Source organism: Perognathus longimembris, chromosome 14 (genome assembly GCF_023159225.1).
Source record: "Perognathus longimembris pacificus isolate PPM17 chromosome 14, ASM2315922v1, whole genome shotgun sequence".
NCBI classification, from domain to species: Eukaryota; Metazoa; Chordata; class Mammalia; order Rodentia; family Heteromyidae; genus Perognathus; species Perognathus longimembris.
The window spans coordinates 35904257-35926103 of record NC_063174.1 but is presented as its reverse complement, the minus strand read 5'-3'; the positions used below and the strand labels follow the sequence as shown (position 1 = coordinate 35926103).

At 45.0% G+C, this 21847-nt stretch overlaps 1 protein-coding gene across 2 annotated transcripts; it reads right to left on the bottom strand.

The window, feature by feature from the left end:
* Nucleotides 1-1239: 1239 nt before the first annotated feature.
* Rdh12 (retinol dehydrogenase 12) lies at nucleotides 1240-12841 on the bottom strand. Of its 2 annotated transcripts, XM_048362215.1 has the most exons (7): nucleotides 12649-12841; nucleotides 10062-10180; nucleotides 9502-9657; nucleotides 8431-8535; nucleotides 6983-7192; nucleotides 4355-4544; nucleotides 1240-1963 (listed from the first exon to the last, which is right to left on the bottom strand). In XM_048362215.1, exons 1-7 carry the CDS (start codon nucleotides 12714-12716, stop codon nucleotides 1861-1863), a joined length of 951 nt encoding a protein of 316 aa, XP_048218172.1. In that variant the 5' UTR covers nucleotides 12717-12841; the 3' UTR covers nucleotides 1240-1860. The 2 variants fall into 2 exon arrangements, with proteins under 2 accessions (XP_048218172.1, XP_048218173.1); XM_048362216.1 differs by lacking the exon at nucleotides 6983-7192.
* Nucleotides 12842-21847: the final 9006 nt, after the last annotated feature.

The window sequence follows — 21847 nt, the reverse complement described above, 5'->3', positions numbered from 1 at the left end:
GCACAAGAAAAGAAAAAGAAAAAGACATTGGTTGGCCGGGTGCTGCCTGTGGCTCACACCTATCTACTCAGGAGACTGAGATCTAAGGATCATGGTTTGAAGCCAGCCCAGCCAGGAAAGTCTATAAAACTCTTGTCTCCAATAAACTACTCAGAAAAAAAGCTGGGATTAGCTCTATGGCTCAAGTGGGAGAGTGCTCGCCTTGAGCACAAAGAGGCCCAGGAACAGCACCCAGGCCCTGAGTTCAAGCCCCAGGACTGGCTAAATAGAGAAATAAATAACAAAAACACATTGGGAAGACAAACAGGGAAAGAGAACACAACTGAACTCCTAAGTATGAAGTGATATTCAGGATTATTAATGTTGTTGGGCATAATAGTAGTGATGAGATTTGATTTCTGAGGTTTTTATTTAGTAATACAAACTGAAGTATATATATACCCTAGTGCTTTCAATATCACTCTCTGTCTTGCAGGGCTTATTGCTTAGAGGAATAGCACCCCACTGTGCCACAGGACAACACCCCAGGAGCAAATCCAGGATCACTTCTCTAGTGAAACCTGGAGCTTGCAGCAGGAAGGCCAGCAAGGACAGATCAGGTTGCTACACAATAAAAGAGAAAGAAAAAAGCTTGATTTTATAAATAAAATATCCCTGTTCTATCCCCTACCCATAACTATCATAGGACAAATTGGAGAAAGGAAGTGTCAATGAGATACTCACCTCCAATATATTACCAAAAAAGCTGAAAGTGGAGCTGTAGCCCAAGTGAGGCTCCTGTTGACAATGTTGAAGCTGGCTGAAAGGTGGGTGGGGTTCATGATATTATTTGCTCTGCTTTTGTCTATTTCAAAATAGGGGCTCTTCAGTGGTAGAGCAATGGCTAGTAGGTGAGAGGCTTTGTTCCCCAGTACCATGAATAAAAGAGAAAACCATTTGAAAGGACTTCCTTCCTTTCTTTCTTACTGTCCCTGGCTTCTTTTTGCTCAAGGCTAGCACTCTATCACTTGAGCCACAGCGCCACTTCCAGCTTTTCTGGTAATTTATTGGAGGTAAGTGTCTCATTGACTTGCGCCACTTCCAGATTTTCTGGTAATTTATTGGAGGTAAGTGTCTCATTGACTTTCCTGCACAGGCTAGCTTTGAACTGTGATCCTCAGATCTCAGCCTCCTGAGTAACCGGGATTTCAGGTGTGAGCCACCAGTGCCTGGCTTAAAAGAGTTTTTTAAAGGCTTGCTTTTTATGGAGAAGGACAAATGTGGGCAATGGAGAAAAGGTAATATTCCTGATCTCTGTGTGTGAAAATGTCATAATGAAACCCATTAAGAATAAAGTCATTCCCAATGGAAGAAAATTTGGTCCAAGTCAGCCATGATTTTCCTGAGTAGGTCCAGATTAACATTACACTCAGAGAGGAAAGGAATCCTTCCAGACCGACCGTGAGGCATGTTTTCCCTGCACATATGCAATGCTGATGCTCCTGGACCCTCAGCTGAGCATACATGCTTAGTGTTTCCTGGTGACGTTGAGGAAACAGATCCCATTTCTCAGGTTCTTCTTCCACTCCACACCTCCCCTCCCCACACAGCTCATGTCCAGACTGGGATCTGCTCAGTCCTCTTAATACAGCAGCTTGCAACTCTCTGAATCTTCAAGAATGGTCAGTACATGTGCAGGTCGTGTGCCATGCCAGTTTCTAGAAGGTCATGGTTTCTAGAAGGGTCAGGAGAATGACAACAGGCAGCACCCACAGCAACATCAGACAGCCAACAAGACAATCCTTTCGGGTTGGCCTTCTCTCTGGTCTCCTTTCCTGATGGCATGGGTTGGACCAGATAGCGCCATGGCCTTCCCACTGGCTAGTCCCACTGAATCCCTAGAAGCTCACAGCTAACCTTCCACAGGCGCTCCGCTGTTTTCCTATTCCGGGCCCTTGGCGACACCCAGGTCCTCTTGCAGTCACTGGAGGGAAGAGACGGTGGGTGGATAGTAGGAGTGAGACTTGACCGTCAGGGAATATTTGTGGTGTCTTTCCACAGTAGACAAGATTCTAAGAAACTATATTAAAATGCAATTTTAAAACACACTTCTTTATTCATATATTCTACAATAAGACCTAGAGCCAGGATTTGTAGCCAGCAGATTCCAAAGTAGCAAAGAGCCGAATGGGGCATCATAGGACATCTACAAGGACTGCAGTGTGACACAAATGTATCTATAATTCCACTGATGACCAAGTCATGCACCTTGCCACTAACTCCTGAGGTACCCTGCCTACTCTCACAATGGAAGGAAATGCTACATTTCAGTGGGTGGTTTGTGAAATGAAAGATGGAATTATTTCCTTATCTAAGTGTTTGAACACCTTGAATTCCATCCAGGGTCACTTGCATCCTGTGAGCCCTAAACTAAGCACTGTTTATGTTGGAGGGAACGGGAGGTACTGGAGACTTGCAGGATAGTAGGATAGGATAGAGTATAGTCTATATAGAAAACTGGGCTTTGCCAAGGGCTAGTGGCTCAAGCCTGTAATCCTCACTACACAAGAGGCTGAGATCTGAGGACCTCAGTTTAAAGTCAACCCAGGCAGGAAAGTCCAGAACACTCTTGTCTCCATCAAACTACTCAGAAAGAGCAGTGGCTCAAGTGGTAGAGCGCTAGCCTTGAGAAAAAAAGAATCTCAGGGACAGTGCCCAGGTTCTGAATTCAAGCCCCAGGTCTGGCACAAAAAAGAAGAAAGAGAGACAGAGGGAAAGAGGGAGGGAAGGAGGGAGGGAGGGAGGGAGGGAGAGAAGGAAAAAGAAGAGGAGGAAGAGGAATGAAGAGGAGGAAGAGGAAGAAGGAAGAGGAGGAAGAAGGAGAAGAAGAATGAGGAGAAGGAAGAGAAGAAGCAGGAGATAGTGGCACATCTATAATACCAGCACTCAGGAGGCTGAAGCAAGAGAATAAAGTTTGAGGCCAGTCTGGCATATATATAGTGTGACCCTGACCTCCACTAAAAAAAGGCAAAAAGAAATGAGTGAAATTAACTTCAGTACTATATCTTATTGAACCCAGTATAGCCGAAACATTTGAGCACATAACCAATATAAAAATTACTCTTTTACATTTCTTTTGTCATACTGTGTCTTCAAAATCTGGTTTGCATTTTATCCTTACAGCACATCTTTGCTGGAACAATCATATTTCAAGTGCTCAATGGCCACATGCAGCTAATGGCAGCACACTGAAGAGCACAGGTCTGGAATCAGCCTGCCATACTCTTCCAACTTACAAACTATGAACTCAGACATGTTTCGTAATTGTCCTCTACCTGGGCTGCATCTGTAAAGTGGAGAAAAGGTTATCTACCTCTCAGGTTTCTGATGATTTATGAGTTAATACACACACAAAAAAAACCACTTAGATAAATGCTGGCTACATTGTAAGAACTCAAGCAGTGCTTGCTGTTATCATTTATCCATTCCCTTATGGTTATATTCTGCGGTTTTATCTAATATTTGACTTGGCAATTGGCACAATGATGAACAGTGCTGAACAGAAGAGGCAACCAGGCAGACTTGGTTAGATGAAATCATGGAGTGGGAAAGTGACTTAATCCTGGACTTCCCTTTGTCCTCAAACTCCAACTGCACATTGAATTTGTGATAAGATTCAGTGCTGAATCTGTTCAGTACAGTCCGTTTTTATATTCCAACAGGCAATACCCATATTGACAACATCGGGAAACAGAGTTCCCATTGGGAAGAGATTACCTTATACAGCACTTTCTGCTGAGTACAATAAAAAATTCCATGAGTAGCTGGACTCTAGTAGCTCATACCTGTAATCCTAGCTACGATTACAGATCTCAGGAGGAAGAGATCTAAGGATCAGAGTTCCAAACCAGCCTGTGAGACTCTTACCTCCAATTAATCACCAAAGAGCCAGAAGTAGATGTGTAGCTCAAGAGGTAGAGAACCAACCCTGAATGTAAAAGCTGAGGAACAGCACACCCTGGCCTGAGGTCTAGCCCCAGTGCTCACACCAAAGGCTGGGGGAGGAAGGAAGGAGAGAGGGATGGAGGAAAGAAGGAAGGACTAAAAATCAGTCAAGAGGATCCACAGGGTCTGCAAATGTTCTTTCCTTGGCATAACCAACTGAGACAGTCTTCAAGTTACAAACTGTTGTGAAACCACAGCCCACATGTATAAAATAGAATCATAAAAATTCATTCTAATATTATTTCTAATACAAGTTCCCTTGGAAACCTAAGTGTATTTGATTTGCAATTCAGCCCAAATCTGGATTCCATCAGGCACAAACTCAGCTGCTGGACACCAAGCCACTCACCCACACACCATTCCCACACACCTGAAGTACTTGCCACTCAGAGGCTCCAGGCCCTCGGCCAGCGCACAGTGCAGGCTGGTCTGTGCCCCTTGCCACGGTGACTTGATGAAGGGGGATAAAAGCCACCAGAACAGGCACAGTATGAATGAGTGGCGGACCAGCTGGGAGCGGACGATGCCCGGGTGCACAGCATAGGTGGTGACTCCCGTGCCTAGGGCAGAGAGGACATAGTGAAGCACAACAAGCACATGATGGTAGAAAAATACACAAGGGAGAAGGGACTCCAGAAACACAGCCCTAGGGTTGGCACCTACTCTCGGCCACCCAGACTGATATGTTCTAGAAAAATCCATAGCTTTCTATGCTCCAAAGGAAGTATCCTATTTCATCATCACCTTTATACTATGGTTGTGGGGCTTGAACTCAGGGCCTCGGCACTATCCCTAAACTCTTTTGCTCAAGGCTAGCACTCTACCACTTTGAACCACAGCGCCCCTTCCGGTTTTCTGGTGGTTAATTGGAGATAAGAGTCTCATGGCCTTTCCTGCCCAGGCAGGAACCCTGATCCTCAGATCTCAGCCTCCTGAGTAGCTAGGATGACAGACATGAGCCACGGGCACCTGGCTCTCATTTAATTCTTAAAGAGACTTCAAGGTAGGAAACATTTAGATGCCACTTAAATCTGAGGAAACTGAGTCACAGAAAAATTAAGCAAACCTGAGGTCATACCTAACAGGCTGCAGGGTAGGAGTCTCAACATTGATTGAGTAGCCTCCAGATCCAAGCTGTCTGGCTTCATCTACCTATGCCTGTCTCTTCATTTATAGCATAGAAGAGGAGGAATAGTATCTACCACATAAAAACGTTGTGAGGCTTACATGAGCTTAAGCCATATAGTACAAAAAGTAAACAAGCTTCCAGTTACTATTTGTTGTTGCTTGTTTTGTTGTGTTCTAGTACTGGGGCTTGAATCAGGACCTGGGTGCAATCCTTTACTTTTTTTTTTTTTTTTTGGCCAGTCCTAGGCCGTGAACTCAGGGCCTGAGCACTGTCCCTGGCTTCTTTTTGCTCAAGGCTAGCACTCTGCCACTTGAGCCACAGCGCCACAACTGGCCATTTTCTGTATATGTGGTGCTGAGGAATCGAACCCAGGGCCTCATGTATGCAAGGCAAGCACTCTTGCCACTAGGCCATATTCCCAGCCCCTTTACATTTTTTTAACCACTTGAGTGGCACCACTTGAGTCACAGATTCCTTTGGTGGTGGTGGTGGTGGGGTTACGTGAAGATAAGAATCTCAAGGCCAGCTGGGCACCCTTGGCTTATGCGTCTAATTCTGGCTACTCAGAAGGGTGAGATCTGAGGATTGTCATTCAAAGCCAGCCCAGGCAGGCAAATCTGTGAGAGTACTCTCTACAATTAACTACCAGAAAACCAGAAGTGGTGCTGTGGCTCAAAGTGATAGAGCACTAGCTTTGAGCAAAAAAGCTCAGGGAGATGCCCAGACTCTGAGTTCAAGCCCCAATATAGACCAAAAAAAATCTCATGGACATTTCTGCACAATCTGGCTTCCAACAGTGATCTCAGATCTCAGCTTCCTGAGTAACTAGGCTTCTAGGTATGAGCTACCGGTGCACAGCTCTTACTATCATTATTATTAATTTTTATTAGTCTTCTGCCTTTGGCATTCTGATAGTAAAAGCTATTGTTTCCCCTAACTGTTAATTCCCTCTGATTCACAGATGTCAGAGCTAACAGCTCATGTAAAATTCTAGCGAGCATAGAATCACTGATAAAGAATTAACCTAAGCTCATTTTACAGCTTAGAAGACAGAGTCAGGGCCTGAAATCCAGCCCTGTCTCCCTGAGCTTAAAAGTGCAGGTCAGCTCACCATGTGACCTCAGCAAATCGCACACAGAAGAAAGAAGCACCAATTTAGGGCAGAGCACCCACAATCCAATTCTGATTCTTTCTCTTACTACATTATTTTGAGTCAGCCATTTTCTTGGGCACTGATTTTGTCCTATAAAAAATAAATAATAATATCTGCTCTGTTTATTGCAAAGGGTTGATGTGAAAATAATATGAAAAAAAAACAACAGGAGATAAAATGTGATGGCTGGGGTCGGGTGCCGATGCCTCACGCCTGTAATCCTAGCTACTCAGAAAGCTGAGATCTGAGGATCCTGTTTCAAATCCAGCCCAGGCAGGCAAATCTGAGACTCCAATCTCCAATTAACCAGCAAAAGACTGGAGGTGAGGAATGGTACCAACTTTGAGCCGGTGGGTGGGTGGGTGGGTGGGTGGCGGGAGACAAATAAGCAAGAACATGAGGTCCTGAATTCAAATCTCAGTACTGTACACACACACACACACACACACACACACACACACACACACACACACACGCACACATAAATGTGATGGATGTGAGGTAGTTTTAATAGTGCTTCTAGTGCCTATTCAATATTAAGCTTCCCGGGAGAGGAGGGGACTCTTCTGGTTGTAACTTCATCCTTCTTAGTACACAGACCTACTACTGAAATATACATGTTTCAAATAGCCTGACTCCAGAATTTCTGTGAACTTATAACCTAACCAAAAACGCTGTTTTTATTATTTTAATCCTGGCTCTTTCTCTAGGCTTACCTTGGAGCTTCTTGGCCAGCTCACGAGTGAAAAGCACATTGGCCAGTTTGCTGTGGCAATAGGCAAGACCTTTAGAGTAGTACTTTTCACAATGGAGATCCTGGAAGTGAATCTTGCCAATAAGGTGAGCCACTGAAGATAGGTTCACCACCCGTGCAGGAGCAGATTCCTTTAATCGTTCCACCAGCAGGTAGGTGAGAAGGAAGTGGCCTACAAGGAGAGCCAGCAGGAAGATTGGAGGGTAAGAGGACAGACTAGACTCAGGATATGCGAAGTGATACAGGATTTCAGCACCAGCTGTTTTTCTTTTTTTTTTTTTTTGGCCAGTCCTGGGCCTTGGACTCAGGGCCTGAGCACTGTCCCTGGCTTCTGCCGGCTCAAGGCTAGCACTCTGCCACTTGAGCCACAGCGCCCCTTCTGGCCGTTTTCTGTATATGTGGTGCTGGGGAATCGAACCTAGGGCCTTGTGTATCCGAGGCAGACACTCTTGCCACTAGGCTATATCCCCAGCCCCAACCAGCTGTTTTTCTGACCTCTGCCCTTGCCCTAACCATGGGAACCAGCCACTTGTTCCCAACTTCCACCATGGAACAACTGTGGACCCAGGTACAGAAGGAAAAAGAACTTAGTTAAGAAAAATAATATTTTCCTTAGATCAGGGGACATTTTCCCATGCTTTCTTCTCTAGAGCTATCACCTTGAACTCTGAACCTCAACCAGTTTTGTACCTCAAGTTCTCAAGATTTGTCTATCTGAATGGCTCAACACTTAGCTTGCTTGACCCTCATTGGTATGTGACTCCTTGGGCTATAGTCAGATTCCTGCAAATCTCCAGGCCTGGCTCTCCTAGTAAGCCTAGCACTGCCACTGCCCAACCCAGGGAAATCATTTATCTCCCTGTATCTCCAGAGATTGGGCCCCTCTCTCCCTCTCTCTCTCTCTCTCCCTCCTTCTCTCTCTCTCTCTCTCTCTCTCTCTTTCTCTCTCTCTCTCTATCTCTCTCTCTCCTGGTACTAGACCTTAAACTCAGAGCCTTGGTGCTATCTCTGAACTTTTCTTTGCTCAAGGCTAGCATTCTACTACTTGAGCCACAGCTCCACTTCTGGTTTTTTTTTTTGGAGGGGGGTGGGGGGGCTAACTGGAGATGAGTCTCATGGAGTTTCCTGCCCCAGGTGGCTTCAACCCAAATCCTTGGATCATTGCCTCCAGCATAGCTAGGATTACAGGTATGAGCCACTGATACATGGCTAGGGCTTTCTTAAATATATGGGCAAAGAGTCTCACCCTATGTATATAATAGTTCGTCAGAAAGATCATGAAAACAAGCACTGTGTCCAGTATATTGGAATTCTAGGATCCGTGGGCTCCATGGATCCTCAGCACTAGTATAGGGCTATCTTTTGGTGAAGGACAGGAGGCTCATTTTTAAACCGGTCAAGAATACTTACCCAAGTGGTTGACCCCTAGGTGGGTTTCAAAGCCATCTGCTGTCTTAGAAAGGGGGCACATCATGATTCCTGCATTGTTGATCAGAATATGGAGCTGTTTTTCCTCTATTAAGCACAACCAAAAAAAGCCCATGGTTACTGAAGAGTGCCTCAGTGGGCGTCACAATTCTGAGCATTTTTGCCTTTTGTCTTTATGCATGAACTCTTCTTTTTTTTTTTTTTTTTTTTTTTGGCCAGTCGTGGGCCTTGGACTCAGGGCCTGAGCACTGTCCCTGGCTTCTTCCCGCTCAAGGCTAGCACTCTGCCACTTGAGCCACAGCGCCGCTTCTGGCCGTTTTCTGTATATGTGGTGCTGGGGAATCGAACCTAGGGCCTTGTGTATCCGAGGCAGGCACTCTTGCCACTAGGCTATATCCCCAGCCCATGAACTCTTCTTGTTGGGACAAAGTTATTACTCACCCTGCTCCTTTCTTCCAACACAGGCTGTTGTCTCAGCAGTCAATACCCATCCCCCACTGGACCTTCTCAGGGATATTCAATAATAATTGTCACTTGGTTTCTCATTTTAGTTGTTCCTATCTTCCTGGACATTGTTCATTCATGTATTTAGCCGCTGTGTACTAACTACCAAATCTGGACCTGGCCCACACTACTGGGCCCTGGGAATCCAGTAGTGAAACGAGACAGACCCGGTCCTATTCCTCATGGATACTGTTTTTTTGGAGGTTTTTTGGATACTGTTTTTTTTCCCCAAGACCTAGGAGAACTGGAGCAAAGGTACAAACTATGCTTCTGCCACAGAAGCTTGACTTTCTGGATGAAAGAAGGTAGTAGCATTGGACCACACCTTGATGCCAAGACACAAGTCCGGACAGGATGCTGACATCTTCAACATTCCCACTGAAGAACATAAAGTTGATAAGAATCCTGTCCTGCTTCTCCACCTTCTGTCCCTCTGCCAACTCCCCGTCCTGCTGGTTCCCACGGCAGAACCAGTCCAGTAAGATTGGGGTAGAACAACCATTCCCATGCTGCCATTCCTGCTTTCCTCTCTTCCCTCGGGAGTCTCACCTGCCAGGAAACCCTCGGCAAAGGCACGGATGGATTTGGTGTCAGAGAGGTCCAGTTTCCGTACCAGCACCTGGGAGTTCTTTGTGTCTGCTCGGATTTCACTGGCTGCGGACTCCCCCTTTAGTACATCTCGGCAGGCAATGTAGACTCGAGCTCCTGGGGTCAAAACAGAAAGGACAAGGTGCTCAGACTCTAGACTGACAAAGTAGTAGTACAGTAGGTGAGCTAGGGACCAGTAGATGCAACTCCTAAAGTATTGGAGTGATCACATTGCCCCTTGTGGATTCCCCGAGTCGTGCTGCTCTGTCTTCTTGCTGTCAGTTTAACTTCCAACTGGGAACCTTGGTATTCTCCTCCAGTAGTGAATGTTGCTTAGTCTCTCCAATTAGAATGACTGATTGACCAATAATATACATGGGCACCATCGACAATAACTTAGTATCACCTTAGATCTGTGTCCTAAGTTCCTTGAATTCCTATCAGAGTCTCCAAGCCCAAGAGGAAAGACAAGGAAATGTGGCATGAGTCCCAGTGAAATGGGCAGGAAAGAGAAGACTCACCTCTGCGAGCCAGCTCTCTGGCTGTCTCCTTGCCAATGCCCGTGTTGGCACCTGTGATTAGCACCACTTTCCCAGGAAGCCGCGCATTTGTTCTACAGACTCCACCACCAAAGAACTTCCTGTCAGCAAGGGAAACAAAAGCATCACACACCATCCTTCCCAACCCCACACTGAGATGCATGAAAGAAAGCCATCTAATGCCAAAGAGAGATAGTTTAAGTTAGAGTTGGAAACCCTAAAGAAGTTAATCTGCATGGGCCATCTTCCTTCCTTCCTTCCTTCCTTCCTTCCTTCCTTCTTTCTTTTTTCTTTCTTTCTTATGCCAGTATTGGGGCTTGAACTGTTAGCCTCTTAGCTTTTTCACTCAAGACTTTTGCTCAACCCCTTGAACCACAGCACCACTTGTGGCTTTTGGGTGGTTAATTGAAGAAAAGAGTTTCATGGAAATGTCCTGTCTAGGCCGGCTTGGAACCACAATCCTAAGATCTCAGCCTCTTGAATAGCTGGATTACAGGTGTGAGCCACTGGTGTCCAGCTGCACAGGACCTTTTTCTTTTGGGGGAAGGAGGGTATTGGGAATTGAACCCAGGACGTTGCACTTGCTAGGCAAGTGCTTTGCCACGGAGCTACATCCCAGCCATTTTTCTACTGGGCAAGGTAGTGGCCAGCTCATAAACTTCAATCTGGGAAGGTCACATGCCCTGAGTCTACAAGTGATGACCTGGGCAAAATGAGTGAAGTGCTCTTAAGGTTTATGGAAGCATTTGCTGTCAGATAACAAAGGTATCTCATGTTTATCTCTAGCATCTCCTAGAGATCTGCTTCCTCTTCTAATCCCTCTGTAAAATATGTGGGATAAAGATGGGTGGAATCTGTGGCTTTGAGCCCTAGGTCTCCAGTGAGCGTTGTCATAGTAACTGAAGACTCATAATCTTGGGGGTGGTACTCACAAATATCTACCTTAGCTGTCAGTCCAGTTTCAGGGAGCAGGGCATGCTCAGTGGCTCTCTGTCATGGGTATATTCAGAGAAAATCTCCCCTCCTGACTTCATGAGTTAGAAAAAAAAAAAAAAAGACCAGAGTGGCTCAGAAACAATACTTCCTGAGAACCCACCGCCTAACTGCCAGGCAGCAGGCAAGGCACTTTGTGCAGACATAATTTATTTTAGTCTTCTCAGCCAGTCCAGATTTCCACATTGCAATGAAGAAAACTGAGGCTTGGAGAAGTTCTAACTGCAGTAAAATTGGAATTTGAGCCCAGATTTTCATGCATACACCTAAACTGACAGTCCCCCATATATCCACTTAATTATGTCAGCCACCGTTTAAAATGTGTTCCACTCAGAACACATTTTTTTGGACATCTCTAGAAATCTCACAGCTGAAGAGCCATCCTAAGCTTTTAGAATAGAATCAAAGATACATTTCCTTTCCAGAGTCCTGGTACATTAAAGGGAGCAACTCTGCAATGATCAGCTCAGCAGGGAAAACCCTAACTAGAAGAATGAAAGGGAGCCGGTGGCTCATGTCTGTAATCCTTGCTATTCAGGAGGCTGAGATCTAAGGATCGCAGTTCAAAGCCAGCCCAGGCAACAAACTCCCTGAGATTCTTATCTCAAATAAACTACTCAAAAAAGCTGAAAGTATGGGCTGCGGATATAGCCTAGTGGCAAGAGTGCCTGCCTCGGATACACGAGGCCCTAGGTTCGATTCCCCAGCACCACATATACAGAAAACGGCTCAAGTGGCAGAGTGCTAGTCTTGAGCGGGAAGAAGCCAGGGACAGTGCTCTGAGTCCAAGGCCCAGGACTGGCCAAAAAAAAAAAAAAAAAAAGCTGAAAGTGGTGCTGTGGCTTAGGTGGTAGAGCGCTCACCTTGAGCAAAAGAAGCTCAAAAGAAGCTCAGGGAGAGCACCTGGCTCAGAATTCAAGCCCCAGGACCGGCAAGAGGAAGAGGGGGAGGAGGGGGAGGAGGGGGGAGGAGGGGGGAGGAGGGAGGGGGGAGGAGGAGGGGAGGAGGGGGGAGGAGGGGGGGAGGAGGGGGGGAGGAGGGGGAAGGAGGGGGGGAGGAGGAGGGGGGAGGAGGGGGAGGAGGGGGGAGGAGGGGGAGGAGGGGGGAGGAGGGGGAGGAGGGGGGAGGAGGGGGAGGAGGGGGGAGGAGGGGAGGAGGGGGAGGAGGGGGGAGGAGGGGAGGAGGGGGGATAGGGGAGGGGAGGAGGGGGGATAGGGGAGGGGGGGAGGGGGGAGGAGGAGGAGGAGGGGGAGGAAACGCCTAAACTAAACTAAAGTGCTAAACTAAACTAAACTAAACTAAACTAAAGTGCCTAAACTAAAGTGCTTAGCAGAGTCACCCACTCAGTCTAGCGCAAGAGTCAGAATTCAATGCAGCCCCAACCCCGCCAGGTGCTTCCTTCCCATCCCCGCCAGGTGCTTCCTTCCCATTCGTGGCATCTAGAACCTCTCCTTCCTTCCTGCTTTTTTTTTTTTTTATGCTGTAATGTTCTCCCCCTCCTCCTTCTTCCCGTTCTCTTTCAGCAGCTGAGGAAGCTTAGTAAACTATTACTATGAATCGTTAAATCAAGACAAACCTGATCGATGGAGCTGTCACATACAAAAGTGAAAGGAAGGAAGTGAGCAGTACTAAAAAAACCAGCATCTCTCAACTTCTTTAGTCGCTGCTGCTGCTCCTGCTCCAGTTCCAGTTTCAAACCTAACTCCAGCTGGGGCTCCTGGTCTGGCTCCAACTCTTGGCGACTACAGCTGTCTCTTGCTCCTTTCACTCCTGGGCAGTCAGCAATAGTTTAGCTCTAAGTAGAGCCCAGAATCCTATTTAAATCCAAGTGCTGCCAGAGCACAGAGCACAGCCTCCTGGGAGATGTAGTCCTGGAGGGGAGGGGTTAGAGGAAAGAGGATAACCTTCCTCCTACAGCCAAAGAGATCTGAGGGAAATGTGAGTCACTGCCTCCTCACTCACTCACCCTCCATGACACCTGTCTTCTGGGAGCATGTGTTCTCCTGACCACTCTACCTCTACTCCTGCAAGATAGAATACACTTACTTGGATTTTAGAATATATGTATATCTTGTGGTACTGGGGTTTGAAAGGGTCTCGTGATTGCTAAATAGCACTCCCACTTGTGCCATGCCCACAGCCCTTCTTGCTTTTTACAGTTTACTTTTTCAGGGTCATGAACTTTGGCCCAGAAACACTAAAAGCAATATTCCTACCTCCATTCCCTGAATCGTTGGGACTAAAGAGAAGAATCACCAGCCATGGCTTGGATTTTTCTTTTTATTTGAGATAAATTCTCACTTAGTTTGTTGATATGTTCCACTTTCTTTACTCAAAACTTGGGTAACAGTAGCCATGACAATCAATATAGCTAACCATAACCATAACCACATAGCTATTATATAGAAAGGTGATTAATGGGGCTGGGAATATGGCCTAGATTCCTCAGCACCACATATATAGAAAATGGCCAGAAGTGGCGCTGTGGCTCAAGTGGCAGAGTGCTAGCCTTGAGCAAAAAGAAGCCAGGGACAGTGCTCAGGCCCTGAGTTCAAGGCCCTGGACTGGCCAAAGAAAAAAGGTGATTAATGTATTCATAAATTTATTTTTAATGGTGTTCAATTTACCTCAAGTATAAGAGGCAGGGAACCATATACACTAAAGAGAAGATATTAGAAGGAATATAGAGCTGGGCATATGGCTCAAGTGGTAGATCACCTGCCTAGCAAGCAAAGGCCCTGAGATCAAACTCTCCAGTACCACAAAGGGGGTGGGGGAGGGAATACAAATTACCTAGAAATATGGAAATACCCTATAGTTTGCTAAAAGCAAGAATTAGGTATTACAACCCAAAGACCATTATTTGGTTGTATCAAATACTAAACCATATTACAAAGCTATAATAATTTAAATAGTGTGATCCAGGTAGCCAAATAGAAAAATAATAAAACAGAATAGAAAGGCAAAAAGTAAACCCAAAATGCATATTGATATTAGGTATGATTTTTGTGTATGTGCCAGTCCTGGGGCTTGAGCGTAGGGCTTACGTGCTGTCCCTGAGCTTCTTTTGCTCAAAGCTAGCACTCTACCACTTGAGCCACTTCTAGCTTTTTCTGAGTAGTTTATTAAGATAAGAATCTCATGGGAGCTGGGCATTGGTGTGTTAGTGGCTCATAACTATAATCCTAGCTACTCAGGAAGCTGAGGTCTGAGGATTGCAGTTTGAAGCCAGCCCAGGCAGGAAAGTCTGTGAAATCATTATCTTCAATTAACAACCTAAAAACTGGAAGTAGAGCTGCGGTTCAAAATGATAGCAGGCTAGCTTATGCACAAAAGCTCAGAGACAGTAACCAGAACTCGAGTTCAAGCTTCACAATCCTCCCCCCAAAAGAAACAAAAAGAGTCAGTACTCAACTTCAGATATGATTTAAAATGCCACTTCAAATCAGTGGAGAAAAGGAAAAATAATGTTTTGAAGTATTAAAACATGCAGGTATTCAACTGGAAAAAAGTAAACTTGAAGGGGCTGGGGATATAGCCTAGTGGCAAGAGTGCCTGCCTCGGATACACGAGGCCCTAGGTTCGATTCCCCAGCACCACATATACAGAAAACGGCCAGAAGCGGCGCTGTGGCTCAAGTGGCGGAGTGCTAGCCTTGAGCAGGAAGAAGCCAGGGACAGTGCTCAGGCCCTGAGTCCAAGGCCCAGGACTGGCCAAAAAAAAAAAAAAAAAAAAAAAAAGTAAACTTGATCCTTAACTAATTATTTACACAAAAGTTCCAATAGATGAAAGTATAAATATAGAGACTGAAACTATGAAGATTCTAAGCAGAACCTTTGAGAAATTTTAAAAATTATTTTAGAGTAGAAAGATCTTTCTAGTAAGAGAAGAAACTCAGAGGATTGAACTCGGAGCCTTGTACTTGCTAGGCAGATACTCTACCACTTGAATCATACTTCAAGCTTCAAATATTTCAAAGTCTTCATGACAAAAATAAAGCTCACCATACACAAAGCCAAGACAAATGGTAAACTGGATAGTAATATTCACAGAAAATATTGCAGGCCAGAATCTTACTCAGTAGGTAAGGAACTCTTACAAAAGACTAACAAGTAAATTGAAATAATAAACAATTCATTAGAGATATAACATACATTCAACCTCTCTCATAATGAAAGATTCAAATTAAAATGATCACACCACAGTGACAGATGTTAGTATCCACTTAGCAGATTGGCAAAGACCAAAAAGATTATTATAACTGACTTCCCAAAGATGAATGGGTTGTTACAGCCTCAGCGAGAGTGGTGAGAGTTCATCAAGTTGCACAAGAATCTGTTGATCTGGATATTTTATTACCATGTATATTCGAGGTCATCAATGCAGCACTGTGTGAAATAGTAATCGTAAATGTCTGTAGATAGTAAAGTCTATCAGAATATGGCTCTACAGTCATTTTTTAATGCACCCATCAGGATTGATCTTTGAGACATCCTACAGCTAAGAAGTTACTGTCCTTTCAGAAACTGTAAGACTCTGAAATTAGGTTTATGTCATTTATCATCATATTCATGCTCTGCTTTTATATACTTGTATTGATCAATAAACACTGTGAGACTGAAAAGGAAGTAGAAGATGGTTGTACATGCAGAGTACCTCAGAAAAGAATATGGCCTAGTGGCAAGAGTGTTAGCCTTGTATACATGAAGCCCTGGGTTCGATTCCCCAACACCATATATATAGAAAATGGCCAGAAGTGGCTCTGTGGCTCAAAAGGTAGAGTGCTAGCCTTGAGCAAGAAGAAGCCAGGGACAGTGCTCAGGCCCTGAGTCCAAGGGTAACTTCCAGGGGACAGGAGTAGGGAAGGCTTTTTGCTGACTGCCCTTTTATACCTATAAGCCTATTACTTATCATGTATTAAAAATTAAAGTTTTCATGGGCTGGAGTCATTGCTTAGTGTTAGAGTGCCTGGCTAGATCCTATTAGCTAGGATTACAAAGCATAAACCACTGCAACCAGCTGGATTGAATTTTTTTTGTATATGCCAGTCCTGGGGCTTGAACTCATGCCAGTCCTAGGGCTTGAACTCAGGACCTAAGTGCTGTCACTAAACTTCTTTTACTCAAAGCTAGTGGTCTACACCACTTGAGCCACAGCACCACTTCCAGCTTTTTCTGTGACTAATTAGAGATAAGAGTCTCACAGGCTTTCCTTCCCGGGCTAACTTCAAACCTGAATCCTCAGATTTCAGCCTCCTGAATACTAGGGTTACAGGCATGAGCCACTGGTACCAGCTTGTTGCGTGTTTCTGTTGTTATGTGGTTTATTGGAGAAGAGTTTCATGGACTTTTCTGCTCCAGCTGGCTTTGAACCACAATCCTCAAATTTCAGCCTCCTGAGTAAGTTTGATTTACAGGCATTCTTGCCTGTGCTGGCCCAGATTGAATTTTTAAAGGGATTTTTAAAAAAGTATGCCTTCACACATTTTTTTCCATTGATCTTTTGAGTAGCAAAAGTGTTTTGGTATATACAAAAAGACAGAAGGGAGACAAAATACACCAAGAGCTCAAACTCTTTATATGTTATACCCTATAGTTGTAAGTGAAGTAAAAATGATTTGGTCTTCCCAGACCAAAATAGCAAACCTCCACTACTATGGAAGCATAAAACAAAAAAGGAAGACCTCCTTCCTATATTAATCAGAAATAAAGTAGGTTTGCTAGAGTCTGAGAAAAATAAAGTCATCCTGTTAAGTAGGGTTCTCTTCCGGTCTCCTGGCTCAGTTTGCCAAAATATTACCAGATTCAGGTCACTGGGTTCATGTCTATAGCAGAGAAGGATTTAGGGATAAACACAAAGAGGATTTAAACAGGAACAAATTTTTCATTTTTATTTTTTGTCAGTTGTGGGACTTGAACGTAGGGCCTGTGTGCGGTCCCTGAGCTTTTTCACTCAAGGCTAGCACTCTACCACTTTGAGCCACAGCTCCACTCACAGGTTTCTGGAGGATAATTAGAGATAAGAGTCTCATGGACTTTCCTTCCCAGCTGCTTTGAATCATGCTCCTCAGATCTCACCCTCCTGAATAGCTAGGATTATAGGCATGAGCCACCAGCTCACAGCCGAGAACAGATTTATTTATTTATTTATTTATTTATTTAATTTTTGGCCAGTCCTGGGGCTTGGACTCAGGGCCTGAGCACTGTCCCTGGCTTATTTTTGCTCAAGGCTAGCACTCTGCCACTTGAGCCACAGCACCACTTCTGGCCATTTTCTGTATATGTGGTGCTGGGGAATTGAACCCAGGGCCTCATGTATATGAGGCAAGCACTCTTGCCACTAGGCCATATTCCCAGCCCCGAGAACAGATTTATTAATGCAAAAGAAAGCAAAGAGTGACATTGCCCTTATAAGCATTGTAATTAGAACCTGACTTACAGAATTGTGATCCCTTTGTACAACTCCTTAATAATAATTAGAAAAAAAGAAGTGAAACAACAACAAAAAAGAAGCCAGGGGGCTGGGGATATAGCCTAGTGGCAAGAGTGCCTGCCTCGGATACACGAGGCCCTAGGTTCGATTCCCCAGCACCACATATACAGAAAACGTCCAGAAGCAGCGCTGTGGCTCAAGTGGCAGAGTGCTAGCCTTGAGCGGGAAGAAACCAGGGACAGTGCTCAGGCCCTGAGTCCAAGGCCCAGGACTGGCCAAAAAAAAAAAAAAAAAAAAAAAAAAAAAGAAGCCGGCACTGGTGGCTCACACCTATAATTCTAGCTATGCGGAGGCTGATATCTGAGGATGGCAGTTCAAAGCCAGCCTGAGCAGGAAAGTCTATGAGACTCTTATCTCCAATTAGCCACTATAAAAACAGAAGTGGTGCTGTGGCTCAAAGTGGTAGAGCACTAGCCTTGTGCAAAAGGGCTCAGGGACAGTGCCCAAACCCTGAGTTCAAGCTCCATGACCAAGAGAAGAAGAAGGAGGAGGACGAAAAGGAGGAGGAGGAGGAGGAGGAGGAGGAGGAGGAGGAGGAGGAGGAGGAGGAGGAGGAGGAGGAGGAGGAGGAGGAGGAGGAGGAGAAACAGCAGCAAAGCAAAGGCACATCAGCAGATGGAAGAATGGACAGGTTCAAGGTTCAAGAAGGAGCACTATGCTGAGGGATCCCAAGACCTCAAGCTTTTTATTGAGATCTATGAAGAAATTAGGTAGCCAGTCTTGGTAACTGGGTAATATGTCATTAACTTTTGGACACTGGACTATATGTGGTTGGCTCCTCCCATGAGTTATGTGGGCGTTGTTGAACTTTGTCACACTAGGAGTATTACTTGTTATGAGCTTCTGGGGACATATGTCAGCAAGACCCTGTCTGTGTCACAAGGCTGTCCATTAATGTCAGCAGTTCTCAGACTTCCTACCTGGCCCATATACCAGAAACCAGAGAGGAATCAGAGCAAGAATGATGAAATCCAGGTATGACAAAGTACTCGCCATTTGTAATACCCTTGAGTAAGGTTCTTCATCCACCTCACCTCTAGCAAATCACATATCAGTCTTATAGGCCAGCCATTTTCCCAGGACTGATTGAGACCCAGGCTATAAGGCAGAGCTGGAAATTGGCTCTCCAATTTGACTTTTGCTTGAAATTTACCAGGTGGGACATGCTGTAATTGTTAGCATGTTCACCCCAATTTTAGGTTGACAGCCTCATCTTGAGTCACCCACAAACCAGACCCTCACAGTTGCCCACTCCCACCCAAACTACATGTACCCCCAGCCCCAATGGGGGCTGCACAACAACAAGTTGCTGCACAAGTCAGGATGTTCTATCCAGGTCCCATGGCTATTTCTAAGTGCCCAGGTACAAAAGGTATTGTCCTGGGGCTGGGAATATGGCCTAGTGGCAAGAGTGCTTGCCTCATATACATGAAGCCCTGGGTTCGATTCCTCAGCACCACATATATAGAAAAGGCTAGAAGTGGGGCTGTGGCTCAAGTGATAGAGTGCTAGCCTTGAGCAAAGAGAAGCCAGGGACAGTGCTCAAGGCCTGAGTTCAAGCTCCAACTGGCAAAAAAAAAAAAAAGCTATTTTCCTGGCTAAAGTGTCAAGATATAGAATATTTTCACAGTTGCCCATTCCCATCCAAACTTCACGTACCCCCAACCCTAACTGGGCAACATGTTGCTATCACAATCAGGATGCCATTCCCGATCCCACAGCTATTTCTATTTCTAGTGCCCAGCTATAGAAGGTATTACCCCAGCTATGTGCCAGATATCGGATGTTTTCCCCGGCCATAAATCACCTATAGAATGTCCTGTCCGGGCTGTCTGATATCTCCAGTTCCCTGCTGTGACTACAGATTTCCTGTTCCCAGCCTTTTTTGCCTCCAGCCTCCTTGATACTATATAACTACCCCCATGCCTGAGAGTAGGCTGCTACTCTCTACCCTAGGAGAGCTAGCCTGTCAGTTTCCACTGACATAAAATGCTTTCTTTCTTCTACATGACTATGTGTCTAAGTGGTTTCTGGGCTGGTGCTTACAGTAATAGTGATTGGTGTTCTTCAGAATCAGAGCAGGTGGAATTTCTGCAATTATCCCTTCTTTGGCCTCCTCCTTTCTTTACTTCTCACCTAATCTCCAGATCACAGACTCTAGAAACCAGCCAGACAAGAGGAAGGTCATAAATCTAACATTCTGCCCATAGCCCCTGCTTGTTTCCCATACAAGAGTGCTTAAATGATACCACATCACTATTTCTACTTCCAGCCATGAAGAACTTTCTGCCTCTGCCTGTGTTCACACCTCAAATTGCATCAAAATACAGGGATATCTCTGTTTGTTTTACTTAATAATAATGATGTTTCTTTTTCTTGATCGCAAAGGTGAGACATCATCTTTCTCTTTTTTCTTTCTTTTTTTCCCCCTTTATTGCCAAAGTGAAGTACGGAGGGGTTACAGTTTCATATGTAAGGCAGTGAGTACATTTCTTGTTCAACTTGTGACATCATCTTTCTTAAAAAAATAAAAATAAGGACTGGGAATCTGGCTTAGTAGTAGAGTGCTTGCCTTGCATGCATGAAGCCCTGGGTTTGATTCCTCAGTACCACATACACAGAAAAAGCCAGATGTGGTGCTGTGTCTCAAGTGGTAGAGCATTAGCCTTGAGTAAAAGAAGCTTAGGGACAGTGCCTAGGCCCTGAGTTCAAGCCCCAGGACTGGCAAAAATAAATAAATAAATAAATAAGACAAGATTGCTACTAATATTAACTTCCATTGATTCTCTGATGGGTTCACAATTCCTCCCTTTAACCTACTGTTAGGAAAATGGAGGCGAACAGGAAAGGAATGGGCCGGACTCAATCAATAGGAGAGGACTGTTTATTCCCAGCAAGGGGCACAGACCTTCCCATGGGTTTGGAGGTTGTTCAAGGGACTGGATTTTGGGGCCGAGTTTATATGGGGCTTAACAAGGAAACAAAAGAGTAAAATTCAGGCTGTAATTACTGGGGGGGGGGGGTGGGGGGGGTACTGGGTAGGGCTGGGTACCTTCAGTTAGATCCAGAATGGAATGTCCTGCTTGGCGTGTCAGGACTTTCAGCCAGGCCTAGATTGGAGTAACCTGCCTGTGGACAGGCAGGTGGTTAAGCCTGTTCCTGTGCACCTGGTATCTTGCTTGACCTGGAGAAATGAGGCAGGACTCAATCTGCAAGTATCCTGCTTCTACCGAGAGATGCCATCACAGTCATTTTGTCGTTGTGGTTGTTCTTTTGAAATAAGGATTCTGGATCTAAGTAATGCAATCTTGTTCTCACTGCCATCTGGGCTCCTTAATAGAGAAAGGGGAAACTCTAAAGATGAAATAGGTCATTCTTTGAATTGCAGATGTGTCATGTTTAGCTCCAGAAAAGTCTTGCTCCAGGGAATTGTTACCCTAAGCCCCTAATTGTTCTTCATCTGGTTCGCTTTACTTATGTGAAACACTTTTGTTGGGCTTAATTGCTCACACCATATCTGGTTTGGGCCTATATAAGCTTTGTGCTAGCTGCATTCCAGGTTGCAAGTTTTCTGGGACATGTGTCCACTTGCAGATCCCAGCATTTTAATAAAGACTCCCCATTCAGCCTTTTAAAGTGTAGCTTCTCCTTATCTCATGATCAAATTCCTGCGTAACATTTTGTTTTATATTTTGTTTTTCTTTGTTTGTTTGCGTTGGTACTGGGTTTGAACTAAGGCTGAGTGCTGTCCTTTAGCTTTTTCACTCAAGGCCTGCACTCTACCACTTGAGCCACAGTTCCACTTCTAGCTTTTTGGTGGTTAGTTAAGAGAATTGTGGACTTTCTTGCCTGGTCTGGCTCCTAACTGTGATCTTCACATCTTAGCCTCCTGAGTAGTTAGGTGTGAGCCACTTGCTTTATTACTTGAGCCACAGGTCCACTTTTCTGCCTAAACTGACTTCAAACCTTCTGAGTAGCTAGGATTATAGGCATGAGCCACTAGTATCTAGTGCTGATCCTGGGGTTTGAACTCAGAGCCTGGTGCCATCTCTAAGTTTGTTTGTTTTCCCCTCAAGGTTATTGCCTTACCACTTGATCCACAGTTCCCCTTCTGACTTTCTTGCTTTCTTGGTGGCTTACTGGAGATTACATTCTCACAGACTTTCTTGCCTGGGCTGGCTTTGAACAATAATCCTCAGATCTCAACCTCCTGAGCAGCTAGGAATATCGGCATGAGCTATTGGCACCCAACTGATTTGTGTGTGTGTGTGTGTGTGTGTGTG

Bases quoted from the DNA above. Each gene is read 5' to 3' on its own strand.
- Rdh12 (XM_048362215.1), bottom strand. From the start codon at position 12,716: ATGCTGGTTTTTTTAGTACTGCTCACTTCCTTCCTTTCACTTTTGTAT. The intron at 10,181-12,648 runs GTTTGTCTTGAT...CCTTGCTGACAG, and splicing joins GTGACAGCTCCATCGATCAG to GAAGTTCTTTGGTGGTGGAG. The intron at 4,545-6,982 runs GTAAGCCTAGAG...TCTCTGCCCTAG, and splicing joins GCTGGCCAAGAAGCTCCAAG to GCACGGGAGTCACCACCTAT.